This window comes from Manacus vitellinus, unplaced genomic scaffold, assembly GCF_001715985.3.
Source record: "Manacus vitellinus isolate BGI_N305 unplaced genomic scaffold, ASM171598v3 scaffold_18_pilon, whole genome shotgun sequence".
Taxonomy (NCBI): Eukaryota; Metazoa; Chordata; class Aves; order Passeriformes; family Pipridae; genus Manacus; species Manacus vitellinus.
In genome coordinates, this window is record NW_021939324.1 from 2,164,390 (window position 1) to 2,191,836 (window position 27,447).

At 40.9% G+C, this 27,447-nt stretch overlaps 1 protein-coding gene across 1 annotated transcript; it reads right to left on the minus strand.

The window, feature by feature from the left end:
* Nucleotides 1–466: 466 nt before the first annotated feature.
* C6 (complement C6) lies at nucleotides 467–26,446 on the minus strand. Its single transcript, XM_025894903.1, has 18 exons — nucleotides 26,156–26,446; nucleotides 24,798–24,955; nucleotides 23,826–23,982; nucleotides 21,417–21,561; nucleotides 20,306–20,447; nucleotides 19,327–19,465; nucleotides 17,211–17,411; nucleotides 13,931–14,171; nucleotides 13,206–13,328; nucleotides 11,998–12,164; nucleotides 10,474–10,699; nucleotides 9,158–9,329; nucleotides 8,024–8,135; nucleotides 7,469–7,601; nucleotides 6,292–6,483; nucleotides 5,696–5,786; nucleotides 3,699–3,940; nucleotides 467–1,795 (listed from the first exon to the last, which is right to left on the minus strand). The coding sequence occupies exons 2-18, from the start codon at nucleotides 24,953–24,955 to the stop codon at nucleotides 1,614–1,616; spliced, it is 2,823 nt and encodes a 940-aa protein (XP_025750688.1). The 5' UTR covers nucleotides 26,156–26,446; the 3' UTR covers nucleotides 467–1,613.
* Nucleotides 26,447–27,447: the final 1,001 nt, after the last annotated feature.

Consider the following 27,447-nt stretch of genomic DNA (forward strand, 5'->3'; position numbering starts at 1 on the left):
AAGGGGATTGTCCCACTCTGCTCTGCACTGGGGTAGCCCCACCTTGAGTCCTGTGTGCAGTTTGGGGTACAACAATGTAAGAAAGATATTGAGATATTAGAGAACATCCAAAGGGGTGCAATGAAGATGGCAAAGGGCCTTGAGGGGAAGCCGTATGAGGAGCAGCTGAGGGCACTTGGTCAGTTCAGCCTGGAGGAGAGTGAAGGGAGACCTCATTGTGGTCTACAATTTTGTCACAAGGGCCAGAAGAGGGGCAGGTACTGATCTCTTCTCAGTGGTGACAAGTGACAGGACCCACAGGAACAGCATGAAGCTGTGTCAGGGAAGGTTTAGATATCAGGAAAAGGTTCTTCACCCAGAGGATGGTTGGGTGCTGGAACAGGCTCCCCAGGGAAGCTGTCACAGCACCAAGCCTGACAGAGTTCAAGAAGCATTTGTACAATGTTCTCAGGCATACAGTGTGATTCTTGGGGTGTTCTGTGCAGGACCAGGAGTTGGACTGCAATGATCCTTGTGGGTCCCTTCCAACTCGGGAAATTCTATAATTCTCTGATTCTATTCTATGCTCTTTTTGCCTGATTTTCATTGTTTCAATGACTGCTGGTGAAAAAAAAAGTGACTTCCTGTTTTCTCCTTCTCAGAAAGCAAGTTTATATTCCTTAGTTTTGTAAAATTGCTAGTGTTGAAGGGAAAATTCTAATTGTAACTGCGCATCAGTTATGATCTGTGGTCAAGGAACGATGGGGGAATGGACCTACGGTTGGGCTGAGGTGCTCCATACAGGTGCTCTCAGGACTGGTGCTGGTGCAAGTGTATACAAGGAACCTGCTTGAGATGCATCTTTGTAGACTCCAAATAGAGCCCCTTCAAGTAGAACCTAGTATTGCAGTGCATCTGCCCAATGCATTGTTCATTAAATGTTTCTTTTATATTTAAGTACAAACATGTGCTTAATTCACCTCAAAGGACACCATAAAAATTCCCCAGCAGTGTCTAAAGCTCAAACCCAGTAAACAAGCAAACAAGCAAACACCCCTTCCCTTCAATTAAAAAATCACATAGTTTTGAAGACTTCACTCAGTTATTGCATAGTTGTGTTTTTTTCAGTATTTTGTATTTCTCCTTGAGTTTGCCTGTGCAGGTAGCCTCTTGCTACCCCCTCCCCATTTGGCATCAGAAAGAATGTGCACTGGTGCTGAAGTGCCTGGTCTGCCTGCCTGGATGGTACAGCAGGTACTCAGCCACTGAGACAACCAGAATGCACAGCAGTCACAAGCACAAGGACAAAGAAACAAACGACTGAGGAAAGGAAAAGTTTCACGCAGGACTAGGGGAGACTTAGGCTTTTTCTCCCTTCCCATCTGGTCCCCTCCCTCCCTCCGAACATCTGCAGAATTGCCAGCAGTGACAGCAGTCCCTGTATCCCACACCCTAGATCGTTTTCATACAGGAAAAAGCCCACTGTCACCCTTCTCCCAAAAATCTGATAAAGTGAGTTCTATTTTTTTTCTCTCATCCTTTGTTTTTGATCTCCTCGTTGCTTCATATTCAGCTTTTTCCCTTGGCTCAGCCTGTGCTTGATGTGATCATGGTGTTTGCAGAGAGTCAAAAGGTCATGCCAGGCAGTTCCCATGTTCTAGCACCTTCAGTTTGATGCCTGCACATTTCAGGGCTGCCAGCACGCAATGACTGACTGTCCTCCTCCTTCCTGTCGACTCCATTTGGATGCAATGAGGGCGGCTGTCTTCTTTGGGGCACTGGTAAGGTATCAGGCAGGAGCACTGGGTCTGTGTCTCTGGGAATGAATGTGTGAAAATTTAGCAAAAATTGTGATGACTAAAACCAAATATTATAGTTTGATGACATTTCAAAGTCCAACAGGGGAAAAACATCATTGGATGTTTGTGATATATTAGTCACAAAAAGCCTGTAGTGCATACACTAGATGGTGGGGTATTAAGAATAATCAGCTTTAAATAGCGGTTTTTGCAGTAGTGGCCCGTACAGAAGCAGAATTGATCTAACTATTTTTATCCACTGGCTTTCCCTTACCTTTCTTCCAAACAAAAAGATATTAAGTTGACTTTCTGTTCCCAATTATCCTTGAACACAGTCTTGCTATGAAATGGAGTCTTAAGGTCCATATTGTGTCAGCTCCTATTTCATTAAAGCTCCCTTTATGAATGCTAAGCTACTTGCTGCTGGCCTGTGGTAAAGCTCAGTCCTGGCAGTTATTTCATTACCCATTTCTGATCTAATCAGGTTCTGACTCTTTATATTCTTTCCCAGAAATTCCCTAGGCAGGAAACTAAGTTTCTGCCTTCACTTTCTTAAAACATGAGAAATGTGTCCTTTCCTCCATTTGGCTGTTTTCATGGCACTGCAGTATCTTCTGCCTCTGTGTTGATACTTACTACTCACTCAGAAAAAATGGAACTTTCATTTCCTAAACATTTGTGCACATTCGTGAAAAGTAGGCTTCCGTGGAGATGGTGAGGAGTCCAATTCAAATCTCCTGAGTATTACATTGAACACTAATTTTATTTAATGTATTTTTCTCTCCTCTAATTTTTTTTTTTTGTACAGGGCACCTCTGTAGGCTTTTGAGAGAAAAATACTGAAGTGCTGGCACAGGATCTAGCCTTAAGACACTGGCACAGTAGGAGCGCAGCTAGTCTTCTTACACGGCCTGGAATAAATAAGCCCAATGTTTTCTTAAAATTATAACCACTTTCCCAGGAGCAAAAGGTACCTATAGGCTCCACCAGAGCATGTCTCCCAACAGACACACCTGGTCATGCCCTCTGCTCAAGCACCACACAGAACAACATCTCATGCAGTAATTTTACAGCCTCCTGCTTCAAATCCTATGCTGCAGAAATCTTGCATCTTTAAAACAGGGTTTTAGGATTGCTGCACGCTGCTGTTGCTTTATTTGTCGTTAAGGAGACTGGTGTGATAAGGATCATGGTTGCCTCTGGAAGCAAGTGCAGGAGTGAGCGTGTTTGCCACTCAGCCTTTTCCTAGCAAGCACTTGATGTGCAGAGCCAGGCAGCACCTCAGACATTTACAGGAAAACCTACCGCTCTTATCACCTGGTTACACAGTAAATAGCCAAATTGCACAACAGTGTTTATAAAATAATCCTCTTAGGGATTTGACCTGCTTAGCTAGTTCATTAAAACTCTTAAGCAGTGTTTTCACATATGGGTATTTGCAAATTTTACCATTAAAATCCCATTAAGCCTGGTGGCCCCAGTCTTGCTTTTGAAGTAGTATCATGATCTAATTTCACAATTTAATTATATGCTATAGAGGGTGTGGCCCAAATTAATTCCTGAAGAACAAACTAGTGGTTAGTGTCTCACAGGGAATGTGTGATAATATTACCAACTACATTCTTGTGATTAAAGGTTCAAATGTTAATTCTCCTGGAAAAGTTCCCTTAATATCCAAGTTCCTCTTGTGCCTTTCTCATGCGAAGTAACAACGATAGAGTAGTTGTGGGTAAGGGAAAAGGCACATATTTAAGGGTAACACTTGTTAAGAGGGACTTGGGACTTACTGCATTTCCACACTCCTTGTGCCCAAAGGGACCACAATGTCTATAAATGCCATTCTTGGAGCAGCGAAAGAGTCAGCACATTTCACTTTTAGATCCAAAGGGCTGGATAAATCTCACCATTCAGAAGTCATACCTGGACAATCCTCCCAGTCATAGCAGGTGTCATAGCCACAGGGCACTTTCTTCAAGCTATTTGTAGAGAGCTTTGCCCTTTCAATAGCCCAGTCTAGGCTGGAATCACCATGACAAGGGCCAGCATGCATGAAATGAAATGACTGCTCTCCAAGGCACATTTCAGCTGAATACTGACAGCTGGGCTTGGTTACATTCTGTTCAGAAACAGCATGTAGCACACAGATCTCTTCTGAGTAGTAGCTGCCCAAAGGAAGTAAAGAAAAATTATTTTAGCTTTCTCTGGAACAAGTCCGTGGTTCTAAGTTCTCCACCAGCATCGGATAAAAAACAGCAAAGCGATGGCCAGGCCGGATACTGGTCTAAAGACCTAAGGTTGTCCCAGCTGCTGCAGGACCTGGACCTGATACAAGTGCTGTGAGATGAGGAAGCTGTGGTCCCATCCAACAGACAGGAGGTGAAGTGTAGGGGGCGTGTTTAAGGTACAGGGATGTACCAGGGCAAGAGTGCCCGAGGGACCATGCGCTGACATAGACAACCTTATTGGTCAAAGAAGTCACATGGTTTGGAGGGATAAAACCAGCGCCGAATTTGAAATAAAATCTCTTTGTTCACCATCTCACAAGGAGCGTGTTTTTCCTTATTATATAAGGACATGTGCACCCTACAGTAAAGGACATGTGCCTGTACAAGAAAAAGGAGACGCTGTTACCTCCACAAGGATGTGAAATTTCCACAGGCTCTGGTGTGGCTTTTCTGAGTTAATGTATTCCTGCAAGTCTGCCTCTAATGCACAGTTATCTTGGGGCCAAAAGCAGGCAAAACCAGCTAAGCTGCTTGTAGTTTCTTTCTTTATATATTGCTCTTGGTTACTGAGTGGATTCATTCCTAGAAAGTGCATGCATTTCCAAGCAACATAATTTTGTGGAGCTTAGTCTCTTCCCAAAGAGAGAATCATAAAATCATAGAATGGCTTGGGTTGGAAGGGACCTTAGAGGTCATCTAGTTCCATCCTTGCATGCTCTTTGTGCAAGACGATGACAGTGAAAATATAGAAATTGGAGAAATGAAGGAAAGGGTAAGGGGAAGGGGAAGGGGAGAGAAGAGGAGAGGAGAGGAGAGGAATTGGGAACTCCAGTAGCAGATGGCAATGTAGATTGAAAGGATGGATTATGGTGTATTGTTTCCTTAATGTAATTAGGTACATTAAGTATGCATTAGGAACAGCATTGCCAGTAGGTCATGGGACATGATCCTGCCCCTCTACTGAGACCTGGTGAGGGCACATCAGGAGTGCTGTATCCAGTTCTGGGCCACTCAGTTTAAGAGAGATGTGGAGCTCCTGGAGCAGGTTCAGAGGAGGGCAACAAAGATGATTAAGGGACAGGAGCATCTCTCTTATGAGGAAAAGCTCTCTTATGAGGGAGCTGAACCTATTCAGCCTCAAGAAGAGACAATTTTGACGGGACCTCATCAATGTCTATCAGTATCTAAAGGGAGGCCCCAAGAGGATGCATCCAGGCTCTTCTCAGTGGTGCCCAGCAATAGGACAAGAGGCAATGGGCAGAAACTGATGCACAGGAAATTCCATCTGAATATGAGAAAGAATTTTTTACTGTGGAGGTAATTGTGCACTGGAACAGGTTGCCCTGAGAGGTTGTGGAGTTTCCTTCACTGGAGATATTCAAGAATCATCTGGATGCAATCCTGTGCCATATGCTCTGGGATGGCCCTGCTTCATCAGGGAGGTTGGACTGGATGACCCACTGTGGTCCCTTCCAACCTGACCCGTTCTGTGATTCTGTGATTGTTCATTTATTTCATAGGCTATAAGTGGGGTTGTAATTTGCATACAGAGGAAAAGCTAGCCAGTATCTGAACAGAGAGCTGTCTTGATTTGTAGTTATCTTTTGCTGCTCTTCCTGTTCTATGTCATAATGGCCTCTTGGTCTATCACTACAGAAACTTTGACTTTTCTTCTGAATGTGCTTAACTTACCCACAGTCTTCTTCTGGAGACATACAAACACACTGAGATCCAACCTGCTTTTGTCCTAGATTGCAAACACCTCTAATTTTAGATTGTACATCTGAAACACAAAAGAGTGAGAATTATTGTAACTAGTAAAAATGAACAGAAGCATCTTACACTCCTGCCTTAAAAGCTAAAAATGGGTTTATTTCTATTCATCCCACATTTACCTCTTCAAAAGCTCCCATGGTTGGGATGCTACATCTATTTCCATCAGTTTTTTTGCAAAAATCACTGGAAAATCCTGTTCAAGAAGAGAAGCTGACGTGTCAATAGATTGCATTTTCCTACTTTGCTTTCATAAAACCTTCTTATTACAGCGTGGTTTGGTTTGGTTTTGAAGAAAACAGTTGCAGTGTCTCAATTTCATTATTAAAGTTTACAGCATATTGCACCCAAAAATTATAAATTTGATGCAGAAGTTTGGGGATGAAATTATATGTCACCATAGTAGGCACAAAGTAAAACAGGCACTCTGCATCTTATACCCCTCCTAGTTCCAGCTAGCTAAAATAAACAGTGCAGCAACATAGAAACAGTGAAGTATCTGCAGGCATACTGACCTTTCTTACATGTAATATCCCTCGAAATAGGAGGTATCCAGGACAGGTCTTTCGCACAGGTATACCTTGTGTGACCACTGACTATAAACCCAGCTTGGCAGCTCAGCTTCATGGTGTCACCAACATTGTACTGTTGCTTAAATGGGGAAATTGTGACATTGTCAGATATTGGTGGCCTGAGGCATACTGAGGCTGTAATAAACAATAAAAAAAAACATAGTTCTTGTTGTGTTTATGGTGTTTGGAATATTTACAGCAAGTCATAATGCTTTATCTGAAGAGCCATATAAAGACATTCAGTAACACCGAACATTTGATTGACATTCAAAACCAATAAAAAATTAACACAATTAAGCCAAGAAATTTTTAGTGCACTGCCATAGCCTTTAAAATATTTTTAAAGTAATAACTAAATAATTACAGTAATGTTTCTAATGTATGCCAATGTGAGTAATTTAATTTTGCAGTTTAAAAATAGTAGGAATGGCATTAACAACACATTTTAATTTTTCTTTTGTAAATTAAACAAAATGAATGACAATAGAAAGCTCCTAAGTATATTCAAGTAACTTTTTTTTATGTTAAAATGAACACTAAGTCAATGAAATCACACCAAGTTCTAGAAAACTACTGAAATCTCTCCTGCTAGCAAATACAGGCCAATTCTGATCTCTAAATCTTAACCGCACTATAAATACTTCAAGGCATTGATTTATAGTGGAGATTCTCAAGGCAGCCTGGGAGGTCATGGTTAAAGACACATCATCCATTTAATATAAAAAATAGTAGACAAATTTCTATACAAATAATTTCTTCATCATAACTGTATCAACCTAAAGATATCTGAAGTCTGAAAACAAAAGGTGAGGTCCTTTTGTAAAAGGTATTTAAAACTAGACAAGAGAAGGACCTCATAGCATCCATCTGAGAGTTCTCTAATGCACTGGATATTACAACATCCTTACAAAGAGCATAATAGTAACACTTCTGAATTGAAAGAGGAGCGATGTAATGACTCAGTATATTTTTGCCATCTCTACATGAAATACCCTCTTCAAATGCAATCTTTTCAGATGTCATTACAGATTCTCTTGTTAAAACCTGTATTAAAATCTTTTTCACGTCTTTTTCTTTCACTTCTATTTTGTTACTGGGCTAAATTAGTTTCCTTTCTTACGTTGGCATTCAACATGTTGCTGTGTCCAGGTTTGATCTGGCAGACACCAAAGGTATTGATAGCCAATGAGGCTATAACCACTCACACAGGCAATTTCAACTTCTTCCCCCACAGCATATTGGTTCTTTTCATTCTACAAATTAAAAAAAAAAAAAAGAAAAAATAAACCAAAAAGTCCCTCAAAAATCTATGGTAATGAGACTGGAAATTGTCAAAGGAAACAGTGGCAAAACACTGATAAGATGTAATGAATTCGCTTTTCTTACCCTGGAATAGGACTCTTCCATTCACCAATATAATGATAAGTTTGTCCAGTTGCACTAACTGATGTCATGATTACAAAACAAGAATTCAAGGACCACTTGAAATGGGTTTTACCCTGACTTTCTTCAGTTGCTGATGTACTGTGGTGGATTAGAGTCCCACAGAACACCACGTACATAGCAACACACTCACAAGCGCAGTAGATAGCTTGGATATCAGGCAAAGAAGCTGTAAAATTTCCCAATGTCTGCAACTACTATACTTTGCTTCTATATCGTTTTTCATACTCACCCTGATAAAGCCATATTCTGGTGGGTCTGGCCTGGAACATCCAGACTCAGGTTCACCAGTCAAGACATTCTCTTCTCTTCTGGCTTCATCATCATTTATACAAGGAGCACCTCTGAAAAGGGAAAATTTGCTGTAAGGATGTATCTGAAGCATTGGTGTCACCAAATAACAATGGCAAAGTGTCAGGAATGTTCGTCAGGAGAGCTGCAAGTGTGTCCTGTCCCCCCTCCCTGACAGTGAGAAAACTTTATTCTGTCAAATAAAAGACTGTAGACAAAAAACTGCAGGTGTTGATAGGAGGAAGAATGTGAGAGCAATAAAAAAGTACTAAATACATCTATCAACATAATTAAATACATATTTTTATAGAGTAAGAAAAAGAGTCAAAGAACAGCATAACAGGAAGCCTCTAAGCAGTCCCTGTAATTCTGTTGCCACCAGGCAGTGGTTAAAGGAGGCTGGTCTCTGTCAGCATGGAGCTGTACAGCCCACAGGGTCTAACTGAGATGAATTACAAAGAACCGTGGAACCCAGTGCTTGTAATCCTCTCCTGTTCTCTCTGCAATCTCCTCTGCAGCCACTACAGCAAGGATAGTGAAAATCTTGCTTCAGCTCTTGGTCCCAGCAGAAAGACTGAAGCCTTGCACTTGAAAATGAAAAAACCTAAGCCAGTTCAGGGCTAGAATTTGAAGTTGAAACTATGCAAAACCAGTAAATCAGGCATACTTAAAGTGGGAATATGAAAAGCTTAGTTGCTTCATTGGAATTCTGAGACTGTGTTCGGATATAAATTGCTAAGAGAAGAGGATGTGATAGTAAAAAAATGGAAATTGTGAACTCCCATGAACTAAAGCAGATGACTTTAGACAAAAAGCTGTGCAAAGCAGCATACGAGAACTACAGGCATACTTCAGTATGCAATTCATCAGCAATTTTCTAGGAATAAACAACTAATAAAACCAAATTTGCATCAAGTTCCAGAGATTTTCAGACTTTTCCTTCTCTCTGCTCCACCACAAGAGTTCAGAGAGTAGTGTTGTCTGTTATTTCTCCTTGATAATCACAGAGCTACTCTGGAGGGCTTCTTAGTTGTCCCATGACTATGGAGTTTCTTTTGATCTACTATTTTCTTACCTGTCTGCGAACACAGAGACATAACAGTCCTCCACTTCTTCCCTCTCTCCTTCACATGGCTTCCCACCGTTCATTGGGGAGGGGTTGTTACATTCTCGCGTCCTTCTTGTTTTGAAGGAAGCATCGCATGAAGTCCACTCAGACCAGCAACCCCATCTGCCATCTACAGCAACTGCAAGAAACAAAAGAAACACCATCTTTTGGCAGATCTGTACCATATACAATATTTCTTTTAAGGCCACATATGAGAGGGATGATGGTAAATTCATAATAGCCTTTTTCAAAGGATTTAAAATTGTTACGGTTAATAGAGTAGATTGTATCTAAAGTGCCAAGTTTTCCAAAAGGTGGCCACCCAAATTCCAAACTGCTTCATGAAAACCTAAAATATATCTACCTTTCTAGTTTTGATTGCAAGTAACATCCAAACCCAGCAGCAGCTTATTTTTTATTTTTATTGCACATACAGGTGTGTGAGTTTTCATGATGCTGACAACATTCTGAGATAGGTCAGTATTTAATGAGTTTTTAAATAAATATGAGCTCTAACACCATGTTTAAATCCCAAATCTACATCCCACGCCAGTTAAATTAAAACACTACTACTACAACTTCTCTTAACCCCTGGCATATGTTATCTGTACACACCCTTTCTTTACAGCATACAATATACTTTCTACATCCACTTCTAACTGTGTATCTTCAGCTGTTTATTTCTTTCAAAATATTTCTTTATCGGGATCAGATAATGAGATCTGTAGCTACATAAGTGACTTTCTATTCTGTCCACTTTTGGTCCTGGAATATAAACATATGTTTCCCATGGGTATGGCATTAGTGCCAATTTCATTCAAAAATGATTTTGCATTAAACTGTTCTTTAAATTCTCCAGAACGATGATTATGTTCCCTCTCCTTATGACAACTGTGTTTTCCTTCCATACTATAATCAATAGTTTTTATCTTCATTAGCCATTTGGTCTTAAGCATAAAACACTATAGGGAAAACTAAGGAATTTCTTAATTTTTGTATCAATAATCTTTGATCTCAACTTCACCCTTATCGCTGAACAACTCATTCATTATTATCTTAATCACGTAGCTAAGGAATCTTTTGTCTTATGATATCTTTTGAGATGTGGTTATTCAGTTTGATTCTTTTATCTTTAATCCTACCTTTATTCCTATACTTTGTGGACATTGGCATGTGGTAAGAAGTGCTATGGATTTAGTAAGGGAAGGTTATGTCAGATTAATCACTGACAAATGGACGCCAGAAGGACCATGTTTACAGTATGACACTGTCACCCCAAATACCTGATTTGTAGCCTGGAGCTCGTGTCTCGCAGTTTTTGCCATACGTGCCAGCCTGGCACAGGCAAAGGCACTCTGTCCCAGAGAGCACAGGCCTGGCATTGTTTGGGCATGGAGCACACTGGCAAGGGTCAAACCTGCTCGCATATTCCCTCAGGGCTCTCCTCAGGTTGCGGCGTTTGGTCACAGCACACGGTATGTTCCTCACCAGATCCACAATGGGCGACACCTGGTAGACAAGTTCAGTAAGCAACTACCTTAACATGGGAGGGTCCTTCTGGGTGTAGCGGAAGGATTTTAAAGGCACTAGAGCCTACATATGAAGCTATATCACACAGGAGTTGGATATGTTGAAAGTTATGGATACTTTAAAGGAGCATGACAGTGCTATACATCTATATTATCCCATTCATACTGCTTTTATTTCCCCAATTTAGGGCTCTGTGAACCACGGGAAAATCAACCAAGTGGGATGTGGCTGAGGTCACCTGGTCTGTTCAGCCTGGAGGAGGCTGAGTGGAGACCTCATTGCAGTGACAACTTCCTCATGAGGAGAAGGGAGGGAAGACACTGATCCCTTTTTTTTGTGAGCAGTGACAGAACCCAAGGGAATGGCCTGAAATTGAGTCAGGAGAGGTTTAGGTTAGATAATAGAAAAAGGTGTTTCACCCAGAGGGTGGTTGGGCAATGGAATACGCTCCCCAGGGAAGTGGTCCCAGCACCAAGCCTGACAGAGTTCAAGAAGCATTTGAACGATACTCTCAGGTAGATGGTGTGATTCTTAGGGATGGTCCCATGCATGACTCGATGATCCTTCTGGATCCCTTCCAACTCAGCATATTCTGTGATATTATGTCTTAAAATTGAGGACACTATAGATGATATGGGGTTTGCTTACATCCAGAGTCTGCCATGTCAGACTTCCCTACACTGCTTTCAGGAGCACAGCAGATGCAGTGGGAGAAATCTCACTGCATGCTGCATTCAGGCAGGTTTTGCTTTTTGCCTCAAATGCTTTGCTTCTGCTGCTGAGGGGCTGCTGTGCCAGCCAGGGAGGGAGACAGCTCAGTGCACTCACAGGAGCAGTGGCATGCTGGTTTGAATGAGCAGGACAGAGACACAGGGGATTGCTGGTTTTTTTCAGTTCACTAATTTGACATACTCTGCAACATATACCTTACAAGAGAATGATTACAGGGGAAAAAAGCATTTCCAGCATCATGCACTGTTTTCCTGCACAGTAACTAACCCTGCCCATGCCACCCTGCTGGTGCCAGAGCAATCAATTCATACTCCTCGGTCTTACTCCCACTGTCCCCAGACCATGCAAACCTGGTGTGGCTTATAAACCCAAACAAGAAGTCCTAAAAAATATTTTGTATATTTATGTTAATCCTGTATGTATGTGCATTCATATCACACACAGCATCATCTCTATTTACATGAAAGAGCACCTGCAGAGCTCTCTGAAGAGCTGCTAACTCGTGAGTCATTGCTATCTCAGTGTTTTTCTTATTCTTCTCTTACCTCATAGTCAATCACCACAGGATTGTCCTTTGCTGATTCCAGCCAGTTTGTGAAGACTGTGTGTCCTGGAAAAGCTCCCTTTTTCTCCCAGGCCAGAGCTGCTGCATACTCTGACCTGCCACCTTTTACTAGGGAGACTGACCGTTCTGATGACTCCAAAATGGAACCTGAAATTGTTAAATAGTATTTTTAGACAATGGCCTCCAAAGACAGCGGATGTAACAACAGAGTTCTAAGAAAAAGTGTAAAAGGATATAAAAGAATACATTAAGATTTATTTTTTGAAGCTACCCTTGGAAAAATGAAGTCTAAGCTTGGAAAAACTTAGACTTAAATCCCCAAACTTAGACTTAAATCCCCAAACCCTTGGAAAAATGAAGTCTAAGCTTGGAAAAACTTAGACTTAAATCCCCAAACTTAGACTTAAATCCCCACTATGACACTATGACAGCAGCCTGCCATAAGATTCCACATGTGTTTGAGACATGAGCCATGGAGATATTCAGAACTGCATAAGACAGTCGTGGAAAATGCCTCCTCTAGAACACACTGCAAGGCAGGATATTTAGTCCTAGCTGTAAACACCTAAGTAACAGAAATTGATCGACTAATGAGGACAAAAATATGGTGGACAGGATGAAATCCCTATTCTTAGTGATGAAGAACATGACTCTTGCCATTCTTGTGGAAAATGCACCAGCTTTCTGCAGTTTCTGAGACACAGTTCTGGCACTCCTATACCTGGATGTCTGCTTGGCATAAGGAAGGTGGGAGGGGAAGGTCAGGTAGTGTGTTGTTGCTGCCCAACTCTCTCAATGAGCCCTGATCAACCCTTAAAGAAGATCAGGGGCTCAGCTACGAACACCTATTTCTAGTTGTGCTTATCTTCCAGTTTAGCATGCCTGGCCCTGGACCCAAGGCCATGAGGAATGTTTGTCAGACCCATGACTGACTGGAGAGCCAGTGCCACGGGTTACCCAATAATGCTGTTCTAAAGCAGAGGAAGACTGCTCCTACACCATAATTTCATTTACAAGTAAGGTGATGATTTCAGTGCTTGCATCAGATGCAGACAATGAAATACTGGCTCCTCTGACAGTGGTGGAAGAGCATCCATAGCTCAACAAAGCTGGGAGGTCATCTGGAGCAGCTGAGAGGAATGGTATCTCTCAGGGTAAGTAACAGGACATGGTCCTTGTTCTCATCACCTTCATGTCTCACAGTCATCCTGTTTGTGGTGCATCTGGTACTGACTTTCTTTTTCTTCCGGAAGAACACACGCTTGGTGGTTTCTGTTCGGACACACTCTGTTGATTCATCAATTGACAGGCCTAGAAATAACACAGAGCAGCAGCTTCATCACCATAACCGTGATACATGGCAGGCACCCTGCCCCCAGGTTCCTACATTGAGGTGACCCAGCAGGTTTCCCTGCTCCTCACCCACTACTGGAAACTTCACTTCTGCAGGCAACTGCTTCCCCAGGTACAAAGAGTGTTGGACTGATTTCCGTTTCTGTGGTATTGCTTTTTCATTTTGACAGTCTGGTAGTCATGAGAAAATTTTAGAGTAATTTCTAATCCATACCATAAACTTTATTAACTGTATCTCAAAAAGTACCACTTAGACCTCTGAGTCCCACACAACTCTATGCTGGAATACCTTTTTCTGGTGACCTGTGGTCTTGATCTGAATGTCTTAAATGGCTTCCCTGAACACAGTGACATTTACCAAAAAAAGAATCTCTTGAACTTTTCAAATTAAGACAGCATAGAGCAAAAATTTCTTCTTGCTCTGTATGTAGGCAGGGTGAGTAATTCCTATGTCTGTGAGAATCTAAAGAATTTCTTGCTGTTAAGAATGTGGTGTAAGATCTAAAAGCAGTGATAAGAAAAACTGGTAAACAAATATTTTCTTGTTAAAGATTACGTACCCGAGTTCTGCAGTTCCTCAGAGCTGTACTGGTAAAGAATGTCATAGGAACCACCCATCTTCCCAGAGGTGTAGTAATGAGTGCCAAAGTCATCAAATATTCTGCTGTATAAAGCATAGTTGTACTCCAGGGGCAGGTGGTTAAGTGCTTTTAGAAAGACGTCTGAGAGATACAGATCTGACTCTTTCATTGTGAAGTTTGCAACAGAAATTACTTTATGGACTCTAATAAAGTTGGAATTCTAGAAATAAGAAAAGGGCAGTCTTAGCACCTTCAGAGGGAGTTAAGTGTAGAAAGTAGAGGAACCAAGAGTATATCCTGATATATGTTGCAAGAACTAAATAATCCTGTATATCATGATGCTTTAACCATGAACAAACTAGCTGTGGGTTTTCCAAGAATTCTGTGAGGTTCTTGAAGGCTTCCTTACATTTTCGGAGTATATAGCCAATATTCCAATATTTGTATTCCAATAAAAAAATAGGACTCATCAGGCACCTACCAATCCAAAAGGATTCTTGCCATAAAAAAATGCACCAGCAATTGATCAGACAACCACAAGTTTCAGAGGAAAAGCTTCACCTTATAATGATCTATGGGTTGTTTGCAACTAATCTGGAAGTGAGTATTTTGGATCCTAACTCACTGTTATAAAGTTCCACAATTTATCAGTCTACTAAAACTAAAATGAAACTGTAGGGTTAAAGCCCTTATTGAGTTCAGGTGTCAAGCTGTTAATGAGAGGTAAAAAGAGAATGTTCAAACACTGGGAACATGGAATCATAGGATATCCTGAGTTGGAAGGGACATCTCTTACATGTAGGGAAAAATATATGCTTTTGAAAGAGCTTGTTGTGTTTTTTCAATGCTAGAGGCTGTTTATGTGGGAGTTGAACTAAACAGAAAGGAAAGGAATAGCAAATACTGAAAAAAGGGATTTCTAAAGTGAAAAAGGAAACTGATATCCCAAGGCCAAAGCAAAGAGATCAAGAGAAAAAGCAGGGGCAGGAAACAGGAGCAAATGACCAAACAGCAGATAGGAAAGATTCATTATAAAGCACTTTATACAATTACTTATTTATACATCGCTTCTTCTGTTGGATTATGATGCTCTTCTCCACCACACTTTCTGAATTTTCAGCAGTGCCAGCTAACATTTCAGTTATGACACGAAATTCCAGATCACTTTGGTAAATATTGATTCTAAATCCTTAGTTGGTTTTACCATGCACTTGCATGCAAGCTGGGCAGTCCCAGGCATGAGTACAGACTGGGAGAAGAACCCATCAAGAGCAGCCCTGGCAATAAAGACTTGAGGGTGCTGGTGCATGAAAGGCTGGACATGAGCTGGGAATGTGCAGTCACAACCCAGAAAGCCAAACGTGTTCTGAGCTGCATCCAAAGCAGTGTGGCCAGAAAGTCAAGAGTGGTGATTCTGCCCCTCTACTCTGCCCTTGTGTGACCCCACTTGGAGTTCTGCATCCAGGTCTGGGGTCTTTAGCACAGGAAAGACATGGGCCTGTTGGAGTGGGTCCAGAGAAGAGCCAGAAAAAGGATTAGAAGGCTGGAGCACTTCTCCTATGAGCACAGAATGAAAGAGTTGGGGTTATTCAGTTTGGAGGCCTTCAGGGAGACCTCACTGTGAGCTTTTGGTGCTTAAGGGAGGTTTATAAAAAAGATAGGGACAGACCTTTGAGTAGGGCCTGCAGTCGTAGGACAAGGGGTAATGGTTTCAAGAGGGTAGATTCAGACTAGATGTAAAGATGAAATTTTTTAGGATAAGGATGAAACTTTGGTTCAGATTGCCTTGAGAGATGGTGGATGCCCCATCCCTGGAAACATCCAAGGCCAGGTTGGACGGGGCTCTTATCAGCCTGGTCTTGTTGAAGGGTGGTTGGACTAGATGGTCTTTAAAAGTGTCTTGCAATCCAAACTATTCTATCATTTTATGATTCTATTATTAAAGGACCAGAAATCAGGAAGACATACTGGAGGACCAGACACCTTAGCTAAAGAAAGTTTCTGGTAAACAAACATAAACTTAAAAACCATCAAGTTTTCTTATATCTTCCATGTCAATATGAAAAAAGGCATAAGTGGCTAGGGCCTTCTAAAGACCCCGGAATGTTCAGGTGAAACTTTTATGTACACAGTTTAACAAATAGGTCTGAATGTGACCTCATAAAGCCCAGGTAAGTTCCCCCTCCTTTTAAGTTATCAATATAAATTCCTATTTGCACTATTTAGGAAAGTATTAAAAATTCCTTTTTAGGTCTCTCAAACATACATAAGTACATATCTATCTACAAACACCCATTAATAAAATTTATACAAATATTACTTATTTATTTACATACACACACGTGCATACACACACACACACATACAGATAAAAATGAGGCTTACTGTATGATGCAGCAGAGAACATGAGGAAGACTCAAAACTCCTGCTATGGATCCACTAAGAAGGGATTTTAACTTGTGTTGTCTTTAACCAACACCAGATGAAATTATTGGTGGGTTTATGTTATTTTATAGAATCATGGACTGGTGTGGGTTGGAAGGGACCTTAAAGATCATCTAGTTCCTCCGCCCTTCCCCCCTCCATTCTGGTTGCATTAGAACTTCTGGGTTTCAACAGTCCTTAGATTTGTTCAGTCCTGTGGCCTTTCCCATAGCCCATCCTTTATTGCTGTTAAACTATAAAAGTACATAATTTTATACTCTGTAGTATTCACTTGCATTAAAAGTGCAGAACCTTAAGGAAAAATGTTTTCTGTTGAGAGAAACTTTTCTGTGGATGTGTTATTTCTGAAATTATCTTTATGAGCAAGTGTGTCTTGGCAAACACGAGACTCCAATATGCAAGTTACCAGATAAAGAGCTAATGTAGATTAATACTTAATACATGAATATGTATAACATTAATGAGTGAAGTTCCTTTATTTTTAGAGTTGTCTGCTACTGTTAGGTATTGTGCCCTCTTAATCTATAATTAGGATAGGAAAAGGAGTGGCTTACCCAATCTGATAATGTCAAATCTATGCTTTTTTAAAATGGAATAAGCCTATGATTTCTATACTAAACCCAGAAAACCATGTTGCATTATAGAATGTATGTTGCAACCAAGAACATCTTGTAGTATCAGAAGAGGAATTTTCTAATGTATAATTCTAGTGGGCCAATGCCTTGATAAGGAAAGTAGCCTTTGGTAGCTCAGTTCTGAAATGACCAGACAGAAATCAATCGAAAGAGAGAAACTAAAGACAAGATTTAATTACCTTTTCATATGAGGCTTTAATAGCTTTCTTGAAGGAGGAAGATGATGTAACTTGAACCCGCGTCTTTTTTGAGAATAAAAGTGGTATACCAGAAGATCTTCGAGCACCATGACTGGATGAACTACTTCGAGAAACACTATCAGCCAGGGGAGTTAAATCCTTGTAGAAGTCTGATGTGACATCATCCTCTTCATCTACTACCTGGAGATTCAGTAAAGCAAAATACATTTGCCCAAATAATAATCTGAAGCAGAAACCTATTAAGAAATGAATTCTTGATTTCTTTTTGTTTTTCTATTAATGGCAAAAACATGTCTGATTATATGAGACCCAGAAGTAAGCTATGAAACTGTTCTGAAAATAAAAGATGAGGCTGAGAAAGGCTAATAGACAAGATGAACACAAGAAGCAGACATTCTAATAGGCATTTGTATAACAACAACAACAAAAAAACATGTAACACTTTCTTGTAAAATTCCCCACCCCTATGCCCCAAAGTTTAGGAATAATTTTCGACAAGCGTTTCAACATACTTTTGAAGGAATTTCAGACATTCATGTTATGTCCACACTATGACTACTTTCCAGCCCTGTGGCTTCTAGCTTGATGTTTTCTGACCTTTCCTCTTAATTCCCAGCTAGAAGAATGAACAGGTTTCCAGAGGAGAGTCTTAGAGTATATTTGGAGTGTTTCACCCATACTACATGATGGTCTAAGTGCAGGTGACGAGGAACTGTGAGCAAACCTGCCTAAACAAGTTGATAAACCTTAGTGGGGGTATTGGACAAAGCACCAAGACAACTTTAGCATCAGATTAGAAATGACTTATTTTCCAAAATTCAGGCAAATCCCTATGGAATTTTGAAAGATGTGATTTTTTTTCCCTCCTCTAGACTTGTTTAATTAATAGGGCTCCTAAGGACCTTTGGAGGTGAGGTGGTCCATTCTCCCAATACACTTCTGTTTTACAAGTCATACACTTTTGCATGAAAATACACCAGAGTTCCAAGAAGAAGGTCTGCTCCTTCTATAAGGACACTTCTATACCAAAAGCTGCTCTAAATGTTAGAAGATACAGATGCATTCTCAAAGGTGAGATTCACAAACCCTTAATAGTCCTGCAAATTGACATAAGTAACTTAATGAACCTCACAGCTATAAAGAGACCTGGGCAAACCAAGGATTGGTTTTCCCCTCTGAATATTTCTGCCCACAGTAATTTTTCTCCATTATTGACAAAGTCTACATGTCATGGCCGATTTAACTGCAGTTTCCATTGAGCATAGTAAGGTATCCTTTGTTCAGTTGCTCCTGTTAAAGTAATTCCAACACCACACAATTGTGACAAAACCCAGCAGTTCAGTTTTCATCCATTAGTTGAGCTTTTTTCCTCGACCTGCACTCTCTCCTTCTCAGTGCAAAATACCTATTGTCTTCAGGGCCTGCCCATATGTATACAGCCAGATGTTGTGCCCCAAACATATTATTCAAAGTATTTTCTAAATATCAATGTTTAACAAAAAATGACAAATCAGTAGTTCCCAGATTTTTTATGATATACAAACCAGGTTCATTTTGCCCTTGACCTGTCCTGCAAGCCTCCTCTCCAGACTGTGTATGTTTAGTCCTCCTGCCTCCCAAACTTGGTGTCTGCCTTCTTTCTTTGCTGCTCTGTGAAAGGGCTGAGCAGGGAACAGGTGGGACTGAGGGGTTGAAATGGCTCAGGGAGGAACTCTGTCCCAAGGCTGACAGGAAGGAAGTTGGAGTTAGGAGCTGCAGCCTTTTGTACTTCAAGGATACAGTAGTGATGGTAGAATAAGCTTTGGACTTGAACAAGCCTCTGGCTAGATGATGTCCTTGGCACCAAGTCAGAACAAAGACACATCCAAAGCCACAGAGAAGCAGGAGAAGCTCAAATCAATCATGTTGACTCCGATATATGATTCAGTGAGCCACAAAACATATCCCACTTCCACACATCAGCTGAGGCATGTTCAAGCCTCACCAGGTTGAGAAATCTTGTCCTAAAACACAGTACTACCTAAGACTTGAGCACATAATTTGGATTGGGGTTACAGCAAGGGCTTTTCAGCTAGGAGCTGCTGCTTGAGAGTACCTGAAAGCTGACAGCCTCCAGATTCGCTGGGACACGATACAATTTCCTCGTCTCATTGCGCTTCACTGTTGTGCATTGTCCTCCATTGAATGAGTTGCCAAGGACCTCCCCTCGGCTCTCTCCTGCCAGAATGTGAAACCTAACAAAAAATTATTTCCAGAGATTAAAAAACCCTAGAAGGACATATGGACTTGAAACATTTCATGATATATTGAAGCTTTTGTAGGAGTATAAGCATCTGGGTTGTGTTACTGCCTTGAAAGAAACTCCTCTACAAGAACTTCTCATTCACATTGAATTCACCTGAAAAATGCAGTAGCATCAATGCAGTTTCCTACCTCCAGCACTATCTCATCCTACTGATAATCCCAATGTCAGCATGAGACAGTCAGTCTTAAACAGAGAAAGACCTAAAAACAGTCTGGGAAAAAGAACAAGCAGTTGTTCATTTCTACCATAAATGATATTACTGGAGCACACTGAGATGAAAATTCAATTAAAAATGCAAGACTCCATGGGACAGGCATCCCATGTTTAGAGTTTATACTGCTTAAATTAGTAGCCTGGAAGGGGTTGGTATCATGTGAAATATAACACAGACAAACAACAGCTTTTGAGGAATATCCTCAAAATTTCTGAAGTACTTGACACGGTGCATGGGCAAGTATTTCCAAGAGCTGGAAGTTTCCCATACATGATATTCTGGCTGCTATGAGACAGGACAGGTTGCTCAGAGGCAGTGCTCCCTGACAGGTCTTCATCTGCTACACCAGCAGTACCAGAGTAACACTGGAAGATGCAGCAGGCAAGTCCTAGTCGGATGGTTTTATTGTATTTTTATAATTTCTTGATAATTTTAACTTGAGAGATTACATATTTGAATGAATACTCTCACATGCTAGCTGGGAATTATCTTCTTTATGTAAATTAGTGAGATAACAATCTTAAGTTTATGAAAAAATAAACAAACTTGGCTTACCCACTGCCCATTAACTGCACACCAGGGATGCTCTCATACTTTCGGTTACACACAGTCTTTTTCCTTCCACAGTTTCTTTCATCAGAGTTGTCCCCACAGTCATTTTCTCCATTACATTCCAGGGTTTTCAAAATACAGTGACCTGCACCAGAGAAACAGCAACAGCAAGGATTCATCATGTCTGAATGCAGAAAAGGGCAGTCTTATCTTTTCCCGTAGTAAAAGTGTGAACTTGTCGTAGATGTCAGCAGTGAGGCACTATAATGCCTGGATTATTCCAATTTAGAAACGGTTGTTTCAAATCTGCCAGTTTTGTCTTGTTTTGAAGCCCGCAAAGGCTTAATCTAAAGTTTGGTAAAAGAATGTGTGGATAAAGTTTCTTTGCGGCTAATAAGGTATATTTAAATTGAAGCAAACAAGAAATTGCCACAAGCCTAATAAAGATAGTGAGAATCTGGGTTCAGAGAAACTCTATAGGTATGTTTGTACATGAAAAATTTGTGCAAAGAAATATTATTGTGACAGTGCTACTGTTTAGCTATCATGATCATAGTGACATGCCAGGCTAGATATTGCATTTTTAATTCATGGCCAGTCTTCGCGAACGAAGATTTGGGAAAGGTCTTTTACCCTTCGAGCCTGCGCAGTGGATTTTTTAGGTGAGACACAGTGTGCGCTGAACTGAGCCCACCCTTTAATCCTGAGGTTCATCTGCCGGGGCTGAGAGAGCTTGGACAGTGGCAGCGAGGTCCTCAGGACAGTTTAGAGTGACCTTCTCTTAGATGGATGGCCTTACAGGGCTGACTAGCTCCATCTGCCCGGGGAAGTCCCCTGAGCGGGAATTGAACCCAGGCTGCGGCGGTGAGAGCGCCGCATCCTAACCACTAGACCACCAGGGGGCCCCACATTTTTAATTACTTACAAAAGAAACTGTAAACATAAGCTTCTACCAAGCCATATAAAATCCTTACACAGGCTTTTCTCCCTGGTCCCTCTTCCCTGGAATTTATGCACAGAATGTGCAAGATCTGGATCTTTTGGATCTTTTTTGTCTCAGTGTCCAATCTTTTGACTAGTAATGCAGCAGTTAAACAATTAAGATTATCATTACCACTTTCACACTGAAATTTATTCCTGCAATCAACTTCCACTATGTTGCAAAGCTTAGTTGGGAAGCATGGGCGGGAATCCACCAGCGGCTCGGTACAGGCCTGACCCCCAAACTGGGACGGTCGCAGGAGTGTCCGGGTACGAAACTGCAAGGCAGAAGAAATAACCCAGGGTTGTTTGCGTGAGCAGGTTTTGTAGCTCCAGGCAGAGCCACACGCCTTAGTGCTGCTGAAGATCAGTCAAAACCAGAGCCCTGAAGGAAATAATCAGTTATTCTTGTCCTTATATTCTACCACTCCAGGTAAGGCAGGCAGGGAATTGACATGCAAGAGCATCAATAGCCCTGATGAAGCATACGTGATTAAATAGTAGATAACCTGGTCTTCAGCACTGAAGGAATCAAAAGTTCAGTCTCTGTATCTTCAGTTTTAAATGTACAGAAGGAAAGTGTGTGTGAACAAGCTTACAGAGATTTTTCCTGTTCTTTACCATCTCTATTGAAATAGAAATAGTCTGAACAGTGCCATGTATCCCCTAACCAGCTGACTTGGTTCCCACATGTGGGGTCCCTTGTCCAAAGAGCACTGGATGACTGGGGAGGACAAAAATGATTTTCCTGAAAATTTCTGTTACTAAAAAAGATCTGGGAGCAAAATCTGCAGCTCACTGAGTTTTCTTTCCCCAAGTCAGTACCCTCCATGCAGAACAATAAAGCTGAAGGATTCTAGACAAAGCACTTCAGATATGTTTTCCACTCCACTTCAAGGGACTTCTGGTGAGACCTGTCTGCATGTGACTGAACAGTTCCATCTCTAAGAATTCTTTCCATTGGAAAAGCATGGTCCCTTGCAGACTTCTGTCACTTCCCTCCCTGGAGACAAAAAATGGAGGAAGATTCTAGAACCAGTAACCAAGTGACTATAAAGGGAGAGTGTGGGGAACAACACCAGAAGGCTTTCAGGCCTCAGAGGATGCTTCTTTGTACTCCATGTCAGATCCATAACACTGACTATATTATTTGTGTGAGCTCTCATTTCTTCATCCCTCTCCCTCAGTGGGAACTTGCTTGCACTAGTCTTCACTCTTACCTTGTAAATCACATCCTCCATTCTGTTGGTTGTTAAGGATCACAAGCAATGATTTTTATAGTTTGGAGGGGAAAATGGATTATAGTCCAAAAAAGCACCTTTTGCTTGAAGAAGCATATATGTTGCATCAATACTTAAAATTAGTAAAAATTAATGCTTTTATATATGGATGCAAGGTAAGACCCTCAGATTTTAAAGGGATATTGAAATCAGTTCAATTGAGAAAAATGCTCCCTTCCAGCTCTTGAAACTTCCTGTCTCCCAGTATCTCACTGTTTCTCCTGCTCTGCCCTCACACTGTCCATCTCAGTTGCAAGACAGGAAGTTGTGGGTGGCTGACATCTCACATCTAGAACAGCTTTCTCACTCTGTATGGGCATCAGAAAGTAATATATGTATGTAAGATATACTTATGATGTCTGACAGGTGTTTCAGGGTTGGTTTTCAAGAATTGATTTCTGAAGCTGTGGGGTACATTCAGAGAGCTGTAGGTTGTGTCTGCACAGGACTTCAGAGCTGCTATCATGGTCAGCTTCAAACCTCAGACCCACCAGACATATAACTACCCCAAACAATCTGCACTCCACTCCCCTCTACCCTCTACAACCTTAGATTTGACAGGGCTTGCTTGGTTTCTATAGTTCAAATTCACTTGAACATGACTTTTCACTTCTTCCCTCTCTACTATCTCACCTCTAAGTCTACCATCAGTCAACGGACAAAAGCCGAAGAGGAAAAAACACTGTCTAGGACTTTGTCCCACAGAGAGTAAACATTTGCACCTGGGTTTTTTTTTTTTGTGTGTGTATACTGTGAAAGTTGGGGGAATGGTGCTCTGTATTTCTTAATAGCAGCCTCAAACGGATCCTGACTATAAGATACAGCCTGAGCATTTCTAGCCAGTGGGGCTTAGGATTTGTTGGCTAACTGTTTTCAACAGATGATTAAATTCTATTTTTCTTGCTTTAGAACATACAGAATGATATGGTTAAGCTGAGATGCCATGACTTGCTCTTGCTTAAACAGACACGCAAACTTTACAGCTTAGTTTATTCGTTATGTGAAAAACTCACCTTTAATTATGGCAGTGGAAACTTTGAAGCAAGTTCTCATAAATGGATTTACTCCACTCAATCACCCCTTTCTGATTTGCTCTGCTTATTTTAACTTGTTCCCTCCATCTTCTATTGTATAATTCATAACCAATTTCCCTTCTTAACTTAAACTGCCATTTTACTGATCAATTGTCATAAAGCTGAAACAAGGAGATCTGTTAGGCATAATTTCTTGCATTTAATGCATATAATACATTTTCTACCTACTTGTTTTTTAATGCATGGGTCACATTCTGACCAAGGGCCAAAGTCTCCAAGCTGACAGTTGATAGGACATGTTTGCTGGTTACACGCACGAGATTCCTGCTTTTTGCACAGCTGGTCACAGAAGTTTTGGCTATAATATTCATCCATTCTTATTTGCCTAAAAAAAAAAAATTAACAAGTTATCCTAGGAAAGAATAGACAGATTGTAGGTGTTCTTTAACTGTGGGTGAAGGCTGACAAAGTTATTTGAGCCCAGCTAAAAATGTTGAGACATAATATGCAGTTGCAGAATGTTGATTACAAGAAAAATCCAAATATGTCTGAAGTTTAAAGAGCAATTCTTTTTGATTCATGTCACTTCAGACATCCCAGAGGACAGGTACAGACAGAGCCAGGAGGAAAAGAGGGGATTTATCACAAGTTTAGATTATACCATAGAGCTGCATCCAATCTGATGCTGCTGAATCTTTTTCTGACTTTAACTGTTGTCATAAAACTAATGGTGCAGGGAGGAAGTTTCTGCAGGCTTGCCATGCAGGAGGTCACCCCTCCCATGGCAGTGTTCTGTGCTGGACAGAGCTCCCACCACAGGGCACTGAATGCCAGCCGTGTGTGCTTGCAGGGGCTGAATTCAAGGACCTGGTTGTACTCACTATGTATATTTCCAGATACTGGTTTGTTTGGAAGCACTGTACCACAGAATTATGGAATGGCCTGGGTTGGAAGGGGGTCTTAAAGATAATCTAGTTCCAATCCCCCCACCATGGGCAGTAATGTTCTACATACATAATTTTGTAATTTTAAAGTCTTGCAGTTTAAAGATGATTATTTATCTGGTAAACACTTGAACATGACAATTTTTTTCAGCATACTGTGGAAGGCAGAGCTTCGGACACAGGTCCCCCTTCCCAGAACTGGTATTTCACAGAGAATAAACAGAAACATAGAAGTACTGAGATAGCTTGGCCCTACCTGTGCCTGGTCTGTGTGCCATAATTGCAGGTTTGTGAACAGGCAGACCATGGCCCCCACGGGTAATGTTCACAGTAGCACCCCTGGCTATTCCCAATCAGCAGGCTCAGCAGGACCAGGTGCATTAGCAGAGTCTTGTCCATGGTGAAGGTGTCCATCTACAGCACAATAACAGGCAACAAACACTCAAAAAGCTATCACAGTCATACCAGTATCCTTACAGAGATGTCTTTTCCAATATGCATATAAATCTGCTTCACAACACAAAGGCACTAAAGAGTGCATCTAGAAAGGGGCAATCACACATTTAGCAGTAATTCAGTTCATAACTTTGAGAACCAGAAGTCACAATGGTTTTTTTGGCCACTTATTTATCAGGAGTACTAACCATGACTGTGCATGGTTTCTGTTTTAGAAGTTGCTCATAAATCATTTTGACTGTGACAAATAAAGACGTGCTATTGTTCTTCACTGTTTAGAAGTATTCTCCAAAATATTTTCTAGATATAAAACCATGAAAGAACTCTTCCTATAAAGCATGCAAAACAACAATCAAGATCATAAAAGTAAGTAGCCCCATCTATTAGCCTGTAACTAATTCATTTTCACATGCCTTTAAGCCCTCCTCACATAAGTGTTTTAGTGCAGTGAATCCTCTCTTCTCAAAGTTTTGATTAGCCTGTTGAAACTGCAAACCATCAATATTCAAAGCTCATCTGAATTTTCTACCTGCAGTAGAAACAGAACATCTAGCCTATTTCTTACTCCAGCAGTCAATCAAACTTTATTTGATGAGACAGAAGGTTATAGGCAGTCTTTAGGAAGTAATAACGCTTAGTAAACTTAAAAAAAAAACTTTGCAGACAAAATATTTATCCCCTCTCATCATGAGATTGAATCAACACTAGATTTGATAGGTTGTTACAGTAGAACATTATAATTTTGGTTCACCTCAAAAAAACTCAAAACCCAATAGGAAGTTTCAAAACCAAGGTATTTATTTTAAAACAATACTCAAAAATATTTAATTTTGAAAAGTTTGAAATTAATTTTGAAATTGTTTTCTACTTTAGGTTTTTGGGCACATATGCTATTATGATTTTGACACCTTTCTGAGAAAAAACAACATTTCATCAAGTCAAAACATTGCTTCTTCCCTTAGTAAAGAAAGGCAGTAAGTCTTCACACAGCTGCCATAGTGAGAAGCACTTTTTACACAAAAAACTCACTAATGAACAAGTCTTTCAGAGAGATTTAAGTATAATTAAATCCAAAATATGGTAAAACTGAAGACAGAGAAAGGTGCAGTCCTACCAGAGGACCAAGAAGAGAACAGATATTACCTTTTTTTCCCTTACCTGAGTTCTGGCTTCTTGCACCAACAATGCCAGCTTAGAAAAGAGACGAAGTCCTATAGAACAATTGCTTTCTTCATTCCTTCACTGTGCTGCACATAGAAAAACACTGCTTATCCCCATCAGTGAGCAAAACACCAACCAGCGCATCAGAAGCGTATCGACAGCCATAAAAATACATAAGAGAGGTAATTCAAAATATTAAAGAAAAAGCAAAACAAAACCCACTGAAGACTTCTCCATATGTCTTGTAACCTGTGTGCATTGAAGCCAACAAAAAAACCCCAAACAACCCCTACATTATTGACTTACCATAAGACAGTCAGCTGCAAAGTCAGCCTACTTTGCAGACTGGTGCAACCTTGGTGTGGTTTGCTGCAGTCTTTGAAATGAAAGGCTGGAGAGTTTGTTTGATTTGGTTATTATTTAATGAAAGCAGATCGATCTGGTGGCAGGAATGGTCAGAAAAAAACAGCCTCTCCACCTGCACCCCTGGAGGTATGTTCTAAAGAATTGTGGAGGAACAGCTCTTCATACAAACGCAGCTGCCCAACATGAGCTGAGGAATCAAAACACATTTGCATTAGGTCGTAGTGGCTCAGTGAACTTTAGGTCTCCTTGTGCTGCCTGATAAAGCTGCACAACCCTTCTGCTCTCAGTTTGAAGGCAAGAGAGCGAGAATTTGATAAAAAAGCTCATCCTCACAATTCATTACTGCTTTCATCAGGAAATGTCCTGGCCAAGGCAAAATACCTGCCTGCTCTTGCACCATCTCTGCAAAAGTCAGGCTCCCAGACAAAGCAAAACTCCAAATACAGTTGGGGTTATTTACAGCTCTTTGCCTTTTGCCCTCGGTGGTGAGCTCTGGGCACTGACCCTGGGAAAGTGCTGCCAGCAGACAAGGACTGCTTAGAGCCTCTGTCCTGCAACATGGGCACGACCCCATGACTGAGGTGCCAGGGCAGGAATTAAAATGGAAAATGAGAGGATACACCCATGCAGAAAAGAAACAACAATGAAAAGCACAAAACAAGGAACAGTTCACCCTAAAAAAAATAATATGGAACAGAACTCAAAAGCTCCCAAATACCCAGCATGCATCCCATCCAGAGAGCAATGTTGCATTGAATCCCTCTTTTCTCTGTTATACTGGCAGAAACATGTCAAGACATCAGAGTCCTCAAAACATATTTTCCAATTTATTGGGATCTAAGGTCATATATATCCTTGAAAAAGAAAAACAACTCAAGAGCTTCCTGCATAGCTTCATGTCCAGTTGCTTTTGGAAGTTTTTT

Bases quoted from the DNA above. Each gene is read 5' to 3' on its own strand.
- C6 (XM_025894903.1), bottom strand. From the start codon at position 24,955: ATGGACACCTTCACCATGGACAAGACTCTGCTAATGCACCTGGTCCTG. The intron at 7,602-8,023 runs GTGAGTATGAAA...TTTAATTTGTAG, and splicing joins CAGAATATGGCTTTATCAGG to AATGAAAAGAACCAATATGC. The intron at 5,787-6,291 runs GTCAGTATGCCT...TTTGTGTTTCAG, and splicing joins GGATATTACATGTAAGAAAG to ATGTACAATCTAAAATTAGA.